Source organism: Lathyrus oleraceus, chromosome 2 (genome assembly GCF_024323335.1).
Source record: "Lathyrus oleraceus cultivar Zhongwan6 chromosome 2, CAAS_Psat_ZW6_1.0, whole genome shotgun sequence".
Lineage (NCBI taxonomy): Eukaryota > Viridiplantae > Streptophyta > Magnoliopsida > Fabales > Fabaceae > Lathyrus > Lathyrus oleraceus.
In genome coordinates, this window is record NC_066580.1 from 85,048,477 (window position 1) to 85,066,319 (window position 17,843).

Genomic DNA, 17,843 nt, shown 5'->3' on the forward strand with positions numbered 1-17,843 from the left:
AGTCTCTGACTATTAACTCTGGCATCAGTGATGATCCTGACTCTGTAAGGACACACTGGAACAGAGTCATTGGCTGGATGACTTCTGAAGCCTTCAAACTGAAGCACATCTCTGAGCAAGTCAGAAACGACTTCATCAAAGATGCTGAGGCAAGACTACAGGAAAGACTTGCCAGAGAAGCTGAAGAAGAAGCAAGAAGACAAGAAGAAGAAAGAGCTAGACAAGCAGAAATCCAAAGGGCCAAGGAAGCTGAGGCTAAAGCTCTAGCTGATGCTGCTGCTGCTGCTGAAGCTGAAGCAAAGGTAGCTGCAGAAGCTGAAGCCAGAGCTGGTGAAGAAAATAGTGCGCTGACTCAGGGGGAGTCCTCTTCTGTCATTCCCATGGTTCTCAAGACACTTGAAGAACTTCAGAAAGATCAGAAGGAACTCAGAGCCAGAATGGACAAACAGGACACCGTCAACGACAACATTCAGAACATGCTGGCTCAACTGCTTCAGAGAATGCCTCCGCCTCCCAACCCTTAGGCACTTAGGATTTTTTTGTTTTTTGCCTTGTTTTTCCTTATTCTGATGTTTGCTTATTTGCTTTCTTGCCATTGTCTCTGTTGCTCTATTATCTGAATAGAATATCTTTTTGATTATTTTGTTTAAGTCTTTTTGATTCTGACAAAAAGGGGGAGAAATCAATATAGCTCTGATGAAAATTGCCTAATACCCTAAGCACTATGCAACATGCTTTTCTTAAAAATAAATTCATCTAACATTGGACTTAAGAAATTGCAGATAGTATCGAAACTTCATTGCTTGGAAGCTCTGGTAAGAACTTCTGAACTCCCTAGCTCATCTCAGGGGGAGCTCCTGATCTGATAATTCCTGTTTCATCTGCTATTTAAGTTTGTTTTGTCATCATCAAAAAGGGGGAGATTGTAAAAACAAAAATTGTTCTACAACAGATTCCATGATTTTGATGATAACAAAGGATGAAACCAAAAATGGCACTCTAACGAAAAGTTTCTAAGTGTGCAGGGTTCTAAGGAAAGAAGGAAGAGATCTGATGACGTCATCAGATACAAAATCATATCAGATACAAATTATCAGAAGATCAGAAGCATCTGAAGTAGAAACACGCTCAAGAAGTTTTAACTCTGAGCAAAACAGCAGAATATTAGAAGCATCTGAAGAAGAAGTGCACTCTAGAAGTTCTGACTCTGAACAACGGTATATCATTCCAGAAGCTCTCAGCGTCATCTGAAGACATCATCAGAAGCTCCGAATCAACACAGGAAGATTCCAAGATTCCCAGAGTCACGCAGACTTTGATAATGGACTTCCTAATACAAAAAGAGTAACGTTAACTTCAAATTCAAATGGAAAGGAACTATATTTGGAAAGAAGTTATTCGGGGAGACAAAGTTGTTTTGGCAAGAAACAATAGAAGTTATGGCATTAATTCCTATTCAAGACAAATTATCTGCCATCAATTTCAACGGTCCTTTCACTCCTATATAAAGGACAGCAATCAACATTGAGAGGCGCGCAAGTATACACTGAAACATTCTCTCTCTCTCTCTCTCAATCTTTCACAAAGCTTTTGCTTAGAACGTGAAACACTCTTTTGTTCTTACTGTTGTAATATTTTCTTATCTTAGAAGCACTCTAGATTACATAGTCTTTTATCTATTGTTTTATTTCCTTACGTGACTCTGCGCAGTCTGTATACTTGAGAGGACTAAGAGATCTTTCTCTTAGACGTTGGTTGTAAACAATCTTTCAAGATTAGTGGATTAAGTCCTTGTTGAAGGCGAAATCACCTTGGCCGGGTGGACTGGAGTAGCTTTGTGTTATAAGCGAACCAGTATAAATTCCTTGTGTGGTCTTTATTTTGAAAAAGCGCTTATTTTCCAAAACAATTCAAACCCCCCTTTCTTGTTTTTCTCACCTTCAACCTACTCATGGAATCTTCGTTTTGATGAAACAGTAAAACAATATGGATTCATCAAGAACGAAGATGAGCCTTGTGTCTACAAGAAGGTTAGTGGGAGTATGATCGTATTCCTGGTATTATATGTAGATGACATATTACTTATTGGAAACGATATCCCTACCCTGCAACAAGCAAAGTCTTGGGTGGGGAAATGCTTATCTGTGAAGGACCTAGGTGAAGCAGCCTATATATTAGGAATCAGAATCTATAGATATAGATCATAAAATGCTTGGCCTAAGTCAGAGTACATAGACAAGGTGCTGAGACGCTTTAATATGAATGATTCTAATGGTTATCTGTTTTGCTGAAATGGTGGCGCTGTGAGCTTGAAAAGTTCAAAGCAAGATACAGTTGTTGATTCTACAACCGAGGCCGAGTATATTGCTGCCTCAAATGCAGAAAAGGGAGTTGTTTGGATCAAAAAGTTCATTAGTGAACTTGGCATAGTCCCTAGCATTGTGGATCCCATTGGTCTCTATTATGATAACAATGGTGTTATCGCACAAGCTAAGGAGCCTAGATCTCACCGACGATCCAAACACATACTTAGGCGTTATCATCTCATTCGAGAGATAATAGATAGAGGAGATGTGAAAATATGTAAAGTACCTACACTTGACAATATAGCTGACCCACTGACAAAGCCTCTTGCGGAGCAGAAGCATGATGGCCATACTAGATCAATGGGCATACAGGGTATGCCTGATTGGCTCTAGTGCTAGTGGGAGATTGTTGGTGTAAGCCCTAGAGGCCAATACTTTTTGGTACTTGTATCGAACTATTTATTAATAATAAAAGGCATTTTCTTTATTATGGTTGATTAATAAAGTCCCTGGAATAGATAGTCCGTTTAATGTATTAAGTGTGACTTAATCATGAGAACACATTAAACATAAGGACACTATTCTTAAAGTATCCGTAGTCGAGCTTTAGTGTGAAGTGGGATAACATTAAAGCATTAAGACTATTATGTTTGTAGACTGATGATCACATCTCATGGATCATGGATAAAGAGTTATCAAGTCTTAAACATAGGTATGAATATTAGGAGTAATATTTATACCGGATTGACCCGCTATGAGAATACTATATAGAAAGTTATGCAAAGTGTCATAAGTTATTCTCATGGTGATAATAGTGTACACCACTCTTCGACCTGAAACCACTATGGATCCTAGATGTGGAGTCGAGTGCTTTATTGTTGATCCAACGTTTGTCCGTAACTGGATAACCATAAAGACAGTTGATGGGTACTCCACAAAGCATGCTGAGGGACATGAGTGTCCTAGATGGAATTTGCCCATCCTGCGTAACAGGATAAATGTCTATGGGCCCAATATTGAACTGGACAAGGATGACACGGTCTATACCTTGTGTTCAATATAGACATAAGGGCAAAAGGGTAATTATACACATAATTATTATCACAGATGGTTTTGTCAGATCACATGACATTTTCGTGTCTTGGGTAGCAGTGATGTGTTACTAGATACCGCTCACTGTTTATTATGTTAAATGCGTGATTTAATATAATTGTCAACGTCACGAAAACCTACAGGGTCACACACAAAGGACGGATTGATGAGAGATAGAGTAACTAAGGAATACCATAAGGTACGGTGCCCTTAAGTGAATTATAGAACATCGTAAGGTACGGTGTACTTGAGTAGAATACGAAATATGGTAAGGTACCATGGGCTTAAGTGATTTTGGGCATATTATAAGATATAGGCCAAAATACACTTAAGTGGGCTTTTTAGCTTGAAGCCCACACAAGTGGTTCTATAAATAGAACCCTTGTGCAGAAGCATTGAAGAGCGGTTGCATTAATTTCGTTTTCTCTCTCTCTCTCTCTCTCTCTCTCTCTCTCTCTCTCTCTCTCTCTCTCTCACTCAAAGCCTTCATTCGTACCAGCTAGCACTGAGATTGAAGGAATCCGTTCGTGTGGACTGAGTAGAGACGTTGTCATCGTTCAACGTTCGTGATCGCTTCGTGGATCTGCATCAAAGGTTTTTGATCGTCACAAGAGATCTGCACCAAAGGTTTCGATCGTCACAAGAGGTAAATATTCTATCACTGATCATGACCATTCGTAAGGATCTCTAAAGGAGAAAATTGTAATTTCCGCTGCGTTTTGGACCGCAATTCTCCTTCATACTGGTCCCTCTGCACGTCTATAAATACAACATCACCCTCCCATAATTTTTCACACATCTTCTTACTATCTTCTTCTATTTTTCTCCAATCTCCTTCCATTTTTCTTTAAAATATCTTCATATATGTGTCATTTTATTTACAAGAGAAATTCTGATTTAATTTTTTCAGGAGTGCAGCCTTCGATGAAGATCCGACTTTAGAATGTAGACACGTTCAAACATCTTAACAGGACCTTGAACCGTTGGTTAGGTGGAGACATTGTAGAGGGTGAAAATATCAGAAGAATTCAAAGACTCAATACCACGTTCAACCAAAATGGAGAAGTTCGTTTCTAGGTGAATTTTAAAACTGACAGAGATGTTCACATGATGATGTATAGTTCTCATAAAAAAAAATTATGATTGTAATTGCATAGTTATGTTGTTTTGTTATTGTATTTGTTTGTGATGTTGTTTAATTGTTGTAGCTATTTGTGTTGTTGTTTAATTATTATTTAATTGTTGTTTAAATTGTTGTTTAATTGTTGTTTTAAAGTTATTGTAACTGAATCTTATGATATTTATAAAATGAATGTTGTTTTTAATAAAAAGAAAAAGGGTTACAATTAAAATTATGTTGTTGTGTTTGGTCCAACACTGGGACAGTTTGTACGATTATGCCCGGGCTGGTAGCATGAACTATATAATCTCACCATTTTGTTCGTCGTATCCATTTTGGTTTGATTACGAGTGATGTTTGGGCGGTCATTTTTTTTTCTTCGTATTATTTAATTGTGCCAGAGTATGTCCCCTTAATATGCAGACCAATAATCCTCTTTTGCTACCACCGAAAATCTAATTTTGTAAATATTGCATAGGTTTATGAATTTGTAAACGGAAGATAGTAAGTTGGAAAGATCATGTTGAACCTTTGAACATGCCGCTATGACATGGGAGCACGACATACGAATGGAATATTGTTGATCTACCATATTGCATTTGTATTTGACAATCTGATGTCTTCGCGATAGTGTTTGAAGGAAGTTTCTGTTAATGCATACCCTGTGTTGACAACCTTTTTCCGCGACGTTTTGTCTTTGATCTCCCACATGAAATTTTGAGCGATATGTCTAATGCAGTAGACATGCGTCGAAGAAGGATCCTGCCATTCATTATCAATGTTTTTATAGGCACTCACAAATGATGGGTGTTTGTCTGAGATCAAACATAAGTTAGGCTGAGGAGCAAGGTGTAATCGGAGATTTTTTAGGAAAACACTTCATCCCTCAGTAGTCTCCCCTTCAACTAGTGCAAAGACGATTGGAAAAATGTTGTTTTTGCCATCATATGCCACTGCCATGAGTAGCGTTCCTTTATATTTCCTGTATAACCATGTTCCATCAATTTGTATAATAGGTTTACAGAAATCAAAATCTTTGATGCATGGTTCATACGCCTAGAAGAGTTGGTGGAATATGCCATTACCACCAAGACAAGTCACGTCTGGGGTATATGTCAGCAACATTTCCAAATTGGCAATAGTCCCTAGAGCATAATGCTTAAGTGCCACAAAGTATTTTGGAAGTTCTTTATATGACTCCTCCCAATTGTCGAACATTTATCAACTGCCTTAGTCCTAGCTATTCCTTCCTTCCTGTATGGTGGAGTATAATTGTATTGTGTAACGATATGCGAGATTATTGTACTCACATTTAACGACGGATTGTCGCTAATGACAAACAAAATTTCATCGCATATTAACTAAGAGTTGAGTTTGCGATGGTCCTGCATCGGGTTGGTGATTAAGCAAGTGTGAACTGGAGTTGTAGAGCCTATCTCCCAAGAATCACTACTCTTTGGGTAAGATGCTGACAATCGGAATAAGAAGAGCTCATTACGATAATAGATCTTATACCTTATTGCATTAGTTCGATTAACCCTATAATCAACTGATAATTCCATGTGATACTTTTTAATTGCTCTGACACAATATTCTTTTGTGTGAAATTTGTCTCATTCTCTCAATGATCCTTGAATTTGCACATAAGGATTGTTAAATATATCTGACATAGGTTCATCTGCACCCAAATTCAAGCTTGTCATGTGTTGAGGTGGACAATATACATGACTAGCTGGTAATGGCTCTTGCTGGTGGTCGACAGTTTCATAGTTCACCATTTCATCAACCAATATCCCGTCTTCTTCTTCTTCCTCGTCAACATCATCAACTTCAACTTGTTCGGCGTGATCAGTTTCATAAAACACTTATGACGGATCAACGAATTGAACTAGGTGGGGATCTAGGTGGTCAGTTATGGGGGTGAACTACAACAGGTGCCCCAAACACGTTGTAGTAGTCTATCGCAATCTTTTGGAACACACGATATATTACTATTAAACAACTCTACTTTTGATTTAAAATAAATTATCAAATTACATATCCTCTAATCATGTCAATTTCTTATACAATTTATCTGGAGATCGTATCTGGGGCTTGACCATCAGGTTAACCACAATGATGATGATGCAGTTTGGACAGTAAAAACATGAATCATCCAGTACACTACTATGGAGATGCACCAGAATGACCGTGTGAAATTGCAGTTCGGCATGCAACAACAAATTCCAGAACCTCTGACGTGTTTGGGAGATTAGCATCAAGAAAGGGTCGACGGCCAATGAGATTATTCTAATTGGAAAGACTTCGCAAAAGAGATGTGTCGTCATTGGAGGAATCGACGTTAACACATCTTAAACAACCCAACCATACATGATGCTAAACCAACTCAATATTATATGGCTTGGTTTATGTCAGTTACAATGTCACAGTTTGTGTATGAATCAAGGTATTTGATTAATCCACGCCAACGAGCTTCGTCATCATACGCCCAACAACAAATCCCCGCCCAACAACCAACCTCGCGCAATTACCAAACCCAAGAACAATGTCAGCTCACCCAAACCCAATGATCAACCTCACACCGTCACTATACCATATACATTCAACCACCAAACATCCAACCTCGCAACCAATTCATGCCACATACCCAAACACAAAACGAGGAACCAAACTCATACCACTAACAATCATACGCAGGCACCACATCTGTCTATAGTCCCGATAATTCATACGATTCCACCTCATCCTACCATAGCCCCCCACCAATGAACACTCAAACATCACACCACCACAACACTCAACCATTGTTTGACTTTCTTACACCACAGGAATTATTGATTCATTTCCAAAACAATTCAATGTCTCAATTCGGGCAACCATACCGTCCATAAACAACCCAACCACAACGACCCAACTACGAGAACATGGGCACCGAGCTCAATTATGGCAGTGCCGTTGGCGGCAACCCCCTTAGCTATTGGGGAGAAATGATGGCAAATTTGTCAAATATCACTGTACCTTCCGCATGACCTTCACGCCAACCACAATTGCATCATGTCAACACTCAAAGACTCCAAACACCTCACGGAAATCGTGGGAGACCTCGAAGGCAGCCTAACGCACCAGAATGTGGAATATGGGGGCGTTTCGATCGGGCAGGTCATTATTTTCTTGTCAATTTTTTTGTATTTTAGCTTTATAACATAATATTATTAATTCTTTTTCGTTTTTATTTCAATTTACATAATTATAACTTTAAAAATTATATATATATATATATATATATATATATATATATATATATATATATATATATATATATATATATATATATATATATATATCCACATGCAATGAATGAAGTATGCTCTTAATGTCATAATGCATGTGCCATCAGCATGCTAACGTCAACCCTAGTGGTGCCTTAGTGTAAGTACCACATGCATGCGCCATACCAAAAAATGACGCATGCTTTAGATGGATAATTTTTTTGTTTGAAAGTGATTATATTAGTAACTTTTTTAAAAGTGTATTATTTTGATATTATTTTTTAAAATAGTGGTTATTTTAAAAAAAATCTCATTATTTATAATTTTTAAAAAAATTAATTATGCTTTTTAATGTGTGAAATTGATAGAGTGACCTATAACTTAGGACACATATAAAAAGCAATTAGAGCATTTTATATTAATAAACATTTATTTTAATTAAAATATCATGATATTATGGTGTAAGTCAATCAATGAGTTGGTTCAATGTGATGATTTTGGAAACATCTATAGATAGTAGTAACCATAAAGAAGTTGACCTTGGTACGATGGAACCATATAAAAGCAAAAAAAGGTATAATTTTGCACATACTATAACATGACATGAGTTTCAACTTCAACTTGAAGGCAACAAAAAATAGTACTTAGAATTTTGCACACACTAACAATGCATGAACATTAACTCCATGCGTGTAAACACAGCACTATTTTCCTTTTCTATTGTTTTTTCTTTCTCTCTCTATCCTCTTATTGGTTCTCTGCAATCTACCCTTAACTTAATATTCTCCTCATCAGCAAGATTCTCCAAAACACCGTTTTTCTGCCATTCTCTCTGCTTTCTCTTCATTGCTTTCCAAGCCAAGAATCTCTCTTGATTCCTCTCCTCATCTCTCTCTTTTTCAACCACTATTAACCATCCATCTACAATGCCTCTTTTTTTCCATCCTCTCTCTCTTTCTCTCTCTCTGTCATTTTCATTCTTCTTCTTCTTCTTCTTCTTCTCCCCTCACCCTCACTCTCCATTTCATTCTTATGGCTCCTTCTTCAGATATCAATCATCTTTCTCATCCATGTATATATGGTATTCTCTCTGTTTTCTCTGTTTGTTTCAATCATCAAAATTTGAACCTTATGCACTTAGATTTTCAAAGTTATCTCCTTTACACAATTTCACTCCGACCCACTTGAAAAAGTTTGATTTTTCTTAATTATGAACATACCCGTGAAGCTATTATTGGAACTTCAAGTTTTTTCTATTGATTTCGTTAAATGGGCATTCTTAAAGTTTTAAAATTTACTTTTCGTATGAATCCAAGAGAATCAAAATTGTCTAACAAGCACACAGACACACACTAACTATTTGTGAAAATGAAAGTGAATGAATATAATTACATTTGTACATGTGGAACAATCGGGCTGAATGGACTGTATATGAATTCTAATTTAAGTTATTGAATGATGAAAATTTTGGTGGTGAGCAGGTGATTATGTTTCTTCACACCCGGAGAGAAAGTCTGGTTTCATGAAATGGCTTAGTAAGCTTTTCAAAGGCGGGCCTAATAGAGGAAGGAGCGGTCGTCATCTTCACGACTCTTCAGAGGAAAGTGTGTCTTGGCGTGCTCCATCTAGAGCTTTGGTAAACTAAACATCATCACTGAATTTCAATTTTCTTCAATCATGTATATATGTTGTTGTTGGATTTGTTATGAATAGAGAAAACTATCATCACAAGTATGTTGAACAATACTATTGATGTGGTTAGGATGATCGTGGTAGAGCTCAAAAGGAGAAAGAGGATTTGGGCCATGCAATGTCACTTTCTTCATCTGAAGATATGAAGAGACCAAATGGTAGTTACTTAGTTCCACACACAAAAAAAAAGTGTTTTTTCTCTTTGTATAATGACATTTCTAATGAAAGATTAAAGTTTTATTTGCATTATTATTAGCTCATCAAGGATATAGGTGGGGGGAAGGAAATGGTGAAGATTATGGAAAGGGACTTCATGATAACTTTAACTCATCTGCACACCCTCCGTATGCTCCGGCGCCATTTTATCCTAACGAATATAGGTAAAATATATGCTCCCTAAAACATTTGTGAACCTTGTTATTGCAGAAAAATGCGGACAAACACAGGCGACACGATTAGAGTTGTGGCGGTGTATGCAGGCCTTATAAATCTCTAATTGTGGTTGCAGACTGCAATTTAAAACTACGATTCTTCTGGCGTTATTTATTAATTGTTTCAATGTGTGTGTTTTCCTTTGAACAGAAGAATATGTGGCGGCTGCAACCAGGAGATAATCTATGGAAATTGTTTAGGTTGCATGGATACTTATTTTCATCCAGACTGCTTTCGATGCCACTCGTGTCGCTATCCCATTACCGAGCGCGAGGTAGTTTGATCCTCTTTAAGAAATGTTGGGATCACCATTTCATTCTCTCTATGGTTTTAACACTATTTTCATCTGTTTCTGACTTTTTGATTTGTTTTGTTTATCTAAGTTTTCTTTATCAGGGAAGCATCCATATCACAAGTCTTGTTTTAAAGAGTTGACTCACCCGAAATGTGAAGTTTGCTTCCAGTTTGTAAGATTTTTAACCTACTTTTGCTTATTCAAGTAGTTCTGCTTTAAGGTTATTGAACTTTAGTCCATTTCATTCCTTTTGAAACTCATGAGATTTTTTTTTAACTTTCAGATTCCAATAAATGCTGCTGGTTTGATTGAGTATAGATGCCACCCCTTTTGGTCTCAAAAGTATTGTCCATGTCATGAATATGATAACACAGCACGTTGCTGTAGTTGTGAAAGATTGGAGGTACTCGTTTAACTAACATTCCAAATTGTTTTTATCTGAATCTTGTTTTTTATTCTTATTATCTTCATCTTGAAGCCTCGGAATACGAAATACTACGGACTCGAAGACGGGCGAAGCTTGTGTTTAGAGTGCATGGAATCTGCTATAATGGATACTGGTGATTGTCAGCCTCTATACCATTCGATCAGAGATTATTATGAAGGAATGCATATGAGAATAGATCAGCAAGTTCCCATGCTTCTTGTTGAGAGAGAAGCACTTAATGAAGCTATTGTTGGAGAGAAAAATGTAATCAAAACTTCATTCTTTGTTTTGGTTAATTAGTTTACGTTTCAATTGCTCTTACTTTCTTTCAAACGTTTCTTCAGGGATTTCATCATTTGCCAGAAACAAGAGGTTTATGCCTTTCAGAAGAGCAAACTGTCACAAGTGTATGATACTTTCTTTGGCTAGAATGTGGAAACCTTTATGAACAAGTGTTTGTTAGATGAATTTGACTAATTTACGACGAGTTTATGTTGTTTCAGATACACAGAAGGCCGAGAATTGGAGGTCATCGATTTATAGGGATGAGAACTCAACATCAAAAACTGATAAGAAAATGTGAAGTTACAGCAATTCTTGTTCTTTATGGTCTACCAAGGTAACTAGGGACGATGGACCATGCTATTTTTTTCATACTTATGATGTTCAAACTGCATTTAAGTTCTGATATTCTTATGGAAATGCAGGTTACTAACAGGTGCTATACTTGCTCATGAGTTGATGCATGCATGGTTACGTCTTAAAGGTATATACTTTTTTGATCCTTATGTACACCTCTAAAAAAACGTGTTAGTGTCGGTGTCCGAAATTATTATTAATGTCGATGTGTCAGTGTTGGTGTTGTGTGCCTCTGAAAAAACATATTAGTATGTCCGAAATTATTACTAATGTTAGTGTCGGTGATTTTTGTGTCCATGCTTGACCATTAGGTTGTTTATGTTATACCCTGAACAGGTTACCGCAATCTCAATCCTGAAGTAGAGGAAGGCATTTGTCAGGTTCTTTCATATATGTGGCTTGAAACAGAAGTTATGCCAACTAACTTTCAAAACATGCCATCAACATCCACAGCTTCATCTTCTTCTTCCTCTTCATCCTCAAAGAAAGGTGCAAAGTCTCATGTTGAAAATAAATTGGGTGAATTCTTCAAGAATCAGATTGTCAATGATTCTTCCCCAGCTTATGGTGGTGGGTTTAGAGCTGCTAATGAAGCTGTTAATAAGTATGGTCTACGTAGTACTCTTGAGCATATTCGTTTGACTGGTTTTTTCCCTGTGTAAGAAAAGAACTACACGTGTTTTCTTAAGTATGGATTGAAGAGCTTGTTGTCTTTTTTTATTGTTCTACAAGTGTCTCTTGGTCTTTTTCTTTTTTATCCAACTTGGTCTCTTGGATAGGTTCAAACTAAAGGCAGGGAGAACCTAGGACAACTCCTTATATTTAGTGCTGTGAGGATGTCCCTAAGTCCAATTTGACAATAATATTTATGTATTCATCTAGTGTTTTTTCTTTATGCATTTAGTTTATCATTCTATCAATGTACTGTAGTTGACAATATGCTGTGTAACATTGCTTTCAAAAATATTCTTAAAGCAAAGAATCCCTCCATTACCTATTGAATTTTTTTCAACTTAATAACAAATGGAGTTCAAGAATCAAGAATCATTACAATTGAAAGCAACTTGTTATAATAATATGACCTGTTTGAACTATAAATTGACTATTGTTTTATAAATAATGTTCAGAATGGCCCCATAACAAACCCAGAGTCATTGACAATGAATTTATTATGATTACACATGGGCCAAATGTAAATCAATGGACTAAAATTAATATGTTAAAATGACAAATAAAGAAACTCAAAAGTGTGCATGTAACTATCATTACTATAGGAAGAATGGGTCACTTCTCAAAAGATAACATTCTGCACAACCCTGCAACAGGACTTGATGATGCCTTCAAATGCACTTGTGAAAATCTGTCTCCTTAAGGCATTGAGTTGCAGCTTTGCTATAGATTCGTTAGACTTCCCTTTTTTTCTGAGTGTGCAAAAGATTAAGTTCTCAAGAGTCCAGACGTATACATAATAAGTAACAGCCTAATATTAAATGTTGTGCAAGTTTCTGTACAGGCAAAAATGCGATTCCCCTAGTAGTACTACAAAATTGCTTCCAACCCAGAGAATCTATGAAATGAACACTTCAATTGATAAATGCTAACCCTATCGGTCTAGCCCTTTTGCATGAATAAGTAACTTAATACATTTTAAGTCTTGCAGATCAAGACTCCAGAGTTTGCTGGTGTAATCATGCAGTAGTAATCTCCGCTAAAACCATCTTCAATGTCTCATAAGTCATAAAGCAGATGCCTACACCAGGCACCACCTTATAGTATTCAGGCAAAATTCCTCTGTAAAGGCCACGTAAACCTTCCGATCGGAAAATGTGCTTGAACGTACCGAAGAGACCGGTATTGTACACACGGGCTCGCCCACCGGCCCCCTCAAGTTGCTTCCTCCGTCTCACAAGATCCAAGGGAAATGTTGCTGCATATAGGATAAAAAAAATAATTGAACCATATCTATTCTCGTTTAAAAGAGATCTACTATTACAAAATCCTTTTTTTTATGCGAAATGCACCATCAAATCAGGTAATGTGATATATATACTCAGGTGAGAACCAATAGCAGAACCAGAAATCTTATCAAAACTAAACATGTTTAAAATAAATAAGCTACATGAACAACAGAATTTATTATAATAGTGGTTCTGTATCTATGACAAAGTTGCAAACCTGCACTTCAAAAATTTACATTCACATGTCATGATTAAGACAGCAGTAAACGAGTATTGAAGCCACGAGACTCTCCAACAAGATAGGTATAGATGAGCAAGTCATTCTTATAATACCGGCATTTAAATTTAAAACAAATCCAGAAAGAGAAAATGTATACAATATTGGGATTGAGAAGAAAGTTGCTAGTATGCAAAACCACATACCCGACCTGAACATACAGTTGTGGTAGTAGTGGCAGAAAACATCTACAATACTATTAATAAACTGGTTCTACTAGAATTTTGTATGCATGAAGTTATAGAGTCTATAGAATACAGTTTTGACATGAAATACCTACCTCGGTTATATATGGTGTTTATTCCTTTTAAGGAACTCTAGTTCTAGCATGCAGAACCACATCTCTTACCTGAACATACAGTTGTGGTAGCAGTGGCAGAAAACATTTACAATACTATTAATAAATTGGTTCTACTAGAATTTTGTATGCATGAAGTTATAGAGTCTGTAGAATACAGTTTTGACACGAAATACCTAACTCAGTAATATACGGTTTTTATTCCTTTTAAGGAACTATACTTCTTTCCTATGTAGACAATTTCATTTATCCATTCACTTTTATCATGAGCAACTATATTAGAACTTTTTTATGGGATATATCATAATTTGTTACCATAATTTCCTTCATTTAAGATTATGCTGAGCATACTATTAAATCAGTAAGAACAGATTCTTCAGAAACATGCCAACAAGTCCTGAAGAATTCTGATATCTGTCCAAACATCAGGGGAAGGTAACCTAAGTGAGAAGCATACCTCAAAGAGGACACCTCTCACATTTGGTAACGGAGGGAATCATATAGGTTCATCCAAGAAATGACATCCCTCGACGGAATCAGCTGCATACCTTGGGGAGACATGTCATGAAATAAAACTTGGGAACATGATTACTTCAGCAAGATATTTAGACAATAATAAATTTACTGAAAAACAGAAAGTGCCCTTTTGTTGTCTTCCCTTACTAAATTCTCAAATGCCAGATAAAATAACAACTCCATCTTGGACTCTGGTTCTAGGGGTCAGTCTGGTTAGATACTTGGTGCAGTTATCTGCATCAAAAGCATAGTAAACCACTACAGACATTAACTTCTTTTTAAAATTATTGTTTCTACAAATTCAATAGTTTGACTATAGGATTCTTAATTTTAATTTAACTGATTGTTAAACATTTGATGCAACACTAAATTGAGCACTCTGATGCCACGGAGGTGTAGGAAAAAGGTAAAATACCAAAAGAATGTGCAAACCCCAATTGCAAGAAACATCAAAAGGCAAATTATCAGGAATATGTATCTGAGAAGGAGCATCAAAAGTTCAAATAATTCAGAATATTTACAAGGAAGATCAAAAGTGCAAGTTATAATTTTTCCCTTCGATCACTAACCTGTTGATGATGCAATGCCTGAAAGACTGCCACATGCGAGACTAACAACAACAGGTGAATCGTCCGATCTGGTGCACAGTAAAAAATCAAGTTATGAAGATATACATGGAATAATGTAAAATCGGTGGTCAAATTAACTTGTTGAATTTATTTTGGATTAATTACCTGTGTGACATCCAAAATGATCTCAAGCTTTCATATACGGAGAAGCTGATTGCTATATTTGGCCCAACAGTCTGCAATCACACCAGCAAGCAGTTAAATACACAAGAAATGAATATATACTTTGACTAATGGAAAATCGATAACAACAACATACCAAGAGTGTAGTTCCAAGTCCTTTATAAAGCCCAAGTAATCCCTCTTCCTTGATAATTGTTTGTAAAGCATGTCCAATACCTCTATAATAGATAAAATTTGTCTGCAAAATTTTAAAAATCGTAATTGATACAAAGAAAAACACAAAAGCAAGAATATTAAACAACCAGTTGTGTGCGAACACTTTAAGCAAACAGCTCTTGCATATAGATTTTCAAAATAAGACAATGCTAAGTTCATAATCCAAGTCATGCAAGGTTCTATGATCCAAAATAAGACGATGCACATGACGTATCTAAAAACATTTGACGATTTCAATCTCACCTGCGCAGCAAGTCGCGTTCTTACAAGATCCAAGGGATAAGTAGACGTAGCAGCCGTTATGCCTGCCAGTCCACCACCAACAAAATGTATGCAAAGGTCTGCACTGACATTATCCTTATTACTTTGCAGTTGCGGAACCGTTCTCAGCAACTGCACATATAAAAAACCAATCAATACAAAAACAAAATCAAAGAACAAAAGAACATATCTGTCATCACAGAATACCTATATCCTTACCTTCTTGTAGTGCTCGTAAGAATAAAAGTTAACTGAAGAATAAGGTAATCGGTGAGCAATTGTAACCAGATTCCCTTTCCAGAAAGCTCTAAACCCCTCTTCATGGATTATTCTTGAAGCCTCATTCCATATACTTGCTTTTCTCAAAGTTGCAACATTGGAATGCATCCCCTGAACCTGAAAAAACAAGACAAAGGAAAAACACATTTTCATATTTCGAGAAAATCAAGGTTTCAACATTAACATCCTCAATAAACTGTACCCCCACCACTTCTCTCATTCATTCATTGCTATTAGAGAATCACCAACACAGTCAAAAAAATCATAAGCATCAAGCAATTCAGTTCCAAAATCATTCAAATTCGAGAGACCAAAACCAAATTGATTGACTCATACTATTTGAAGAACCAAATTAGTTCTACTCCAATGCTAATCATCCAAAACTCAAATATTCCTTTCATATGAGAACATGAGAAACTTAACAATTTAACAGTTGCAAATTAAACCTAAGAACCCTAATAAGAAAACTAAAAGAGATTTTTTTTATAAAAACAAAAAAAAAGGAATAAACTTGAAACCTGAAAGAGGATAGTTAATCTCGCAAGTGGCGCCGTACATGTTTTACTAAAAGCTCCGGCAACTCCTCCGGCGAGGAGCTGAGAAAGCGTCCCAATCTGTTGCGGTGGCGGTTGTTTCTGCACCAACTTCCGTACACCACCGTCCACCGCAACACCAACCCTAGCCTCCGTTTGCATCTCCAAATTCCAATTTTACCCCTGTTTTTTCTCTATTTCACTTAACAGCACTTTCTCTTTAAAAAATTGAATCTTTTCACTATCCAATGAAGAAAATACAAAAATTCCACAAACAACATTTTTTCTCCCTCATCTCTCTCTTCTCTGCGCTTTGTACTTTTTTTCCTCAGTTGATTTAAGCGACGTCGTTTCCGCGATTCGCCTTGTTCAAAACGGTGACGTATCACGCAGGGTTTGCTTCAAAGTGTTTAGAGCTTCGCGGTGGTGATCTACTGCGGCTAGGTGCAAGTTATTATCGTGTTTCCGTTTCGTGATTTTAAAAAAGACTACGATGTGTGGTGGATTTGGCGTTAGAAGAAGAGTGTAAGTGTGGAAATGGGTGTAGAGGATAAATTGCGGTGGGGAATATGAGGTTCTGTTTTGAGGAATATGCGTTGGCTTGAAATTAGACAGCTGTAGATATTATGGGAAGGTCTACGTCGGTTATTTCAAGTGTCCTGTTAAAAGGTGACACGTGTGTTGGGAATTTATCGTAAGATATTCCTTTTCCACGTTTTGTAATTTGGGTAGACCCCACACCGACTAGCTTTGCTTTACCTCTTGGAAACCTTTTGGTTTGTACAAGTTAATAGTAGTAGGATGCTTACTTTCAATGATTAATATAAGCTAACTAGTGCCTACACATAGTACTGATTTTGTTAGCATATTTGTTAACAAAATTGAAGGAAAATAATAATAATAATAATAATAATAATAATTTAAAATTTATTAAGAAAAAAAAAAGTTAAAATGATTTAAAAGTTGATACACAAAGAAGGAGAAATTTAAATAGAAATATTAATATTAAGAAAATTATACCGAGTTCTTTCTCTAAAACTTAAATCCACTAAAATTGCACTTTGTCATTCAATCATCACCTTCATCTCAACACCACAAACATGTACTATACTTTAAAAAAAGTAGACTAGTAGATTTTAACTGGAAGCGAGTATTAGGGCGTAGAAAAAAATCATGCCAATCCAAAATTCATTGGGACAATGAAGGAAGAGCACATGTCCAAAGTAGGAGGCGTTCATCATCTTTCCTATTTACGTCTTTTTTGGATCATTCCGAAGCTAAAGAGGTGTATGAGAAATTTTGGTATCTAAGAGACATTGATGAAGTAGTTATCCCCTCCAAGAGAGATATTAGATGAAAGTGCTACAGTTTTGTTAGGTTTTTTGATGTGCAAGATGAAGTTTTACTTGCCATAAAGCTTGATAATATTTTCATAAGGAACGAAAAACTGGATGTCAATTTTCCCAAATTTCAGAGGAAAC

General features: G+C 36.4%; 2 protein-coding genes across 8 annotated transcripts; one reads left to right on the forward strand and one right to left on the reverse strand.

Annotated features, from left to right (window-relative positions):
- Positions 1-8,406: 8,406 nt before the first annotated feature.
- On the forward strand, positions 8,407-12,192 carry LOC127118245 (protein DA1-related 2). 3 transcript variants are annotated; one of them, XM_051048398.1, is made up of 12 exons: positions 8,407-8,868; positions 9,269-9,423; positions 9,550-9,637; positions 9,715-9,859; positions 10,062-10,185; positions 10,295-10,378; positions 10,490-10,609; positions 10,685-10,897; positions 10,978-11,040; positions 11,137-11,252; positions 11,341-11,399; positions 11,609-12,192. In XM_051048398.1, exons 1-12 carry the CDS (start codon positions 8,820-8,822, stop codon positions 11,932-11,934), a joined length of 1,542 nt encoding a protein of 513 aa, XP_050904355.1. In that variant the 5' UTR covers positions 8,407-8,819; the 3' UTR covers positions 11,935-12,192. The 3 variants fall into 3 exon arrangements, with proteins under 3 accessions (XP_050904355.1, XP_050904357.1, XP_050904356.1); XM_051048400.1 differs by having other exon boundaries at positions 8,408-8,868; positions 9,745-9,859; XM_051048399.1 differs by having other exon boundaries at positions 8,410-8,868; positions 9,736-9,859.
- A 540-nt stretch (positions 12,193-12,732) lies between these two features.
- On the reverse strand, positions 12,733-16,943 carry LOC127118246 (uncharacterized). Of its 5 annotated transcripts, none has more exons than XR_007802143.1 (8): positions 16,348-16,943; positions 15,770-15,946; positions 15,533-15,682; positions 15,210-15,311; positions 15,056-15,126; positions 14,891-14,958; positions 13,982-14,555; positions 12,733-13,783 (listed from the first exon to the last, which is right to left on the reverse strand). XR_007802143.1 is itself a non-coding variant. In XM_051048403.1 (8 exons), the coding sequence occupies exons 1-7, from the start codon at positions 16,522-16,524 to the stop codon at positions 14,476-14,478; spliced, it is 825 nt and encodes a 274-aa protein (XP_050904360.1). In that variant the 5' UTR covers positions 16,525-16,943; the 3' UTR covers positions 13,001-13,199; positions 14,469-14,475. The 5 variants fall into 5 exon arrangements, 3 of the variants coding, with proteins under 3 accessions (XP_050904359.1, XP_050904358.1, XP_050904360.1); XR_007802144.1 differs by having other exon boundaries at positions 13,001-13,199; positions 13,788-14,555; XM_051048403.1 differs by having other exon boundaries at positions 13,001-13,199; positions 14,469-14,555.
- Between the last annotated feature and the right edge of the window lie 900 nt (positions 16,944-17,843).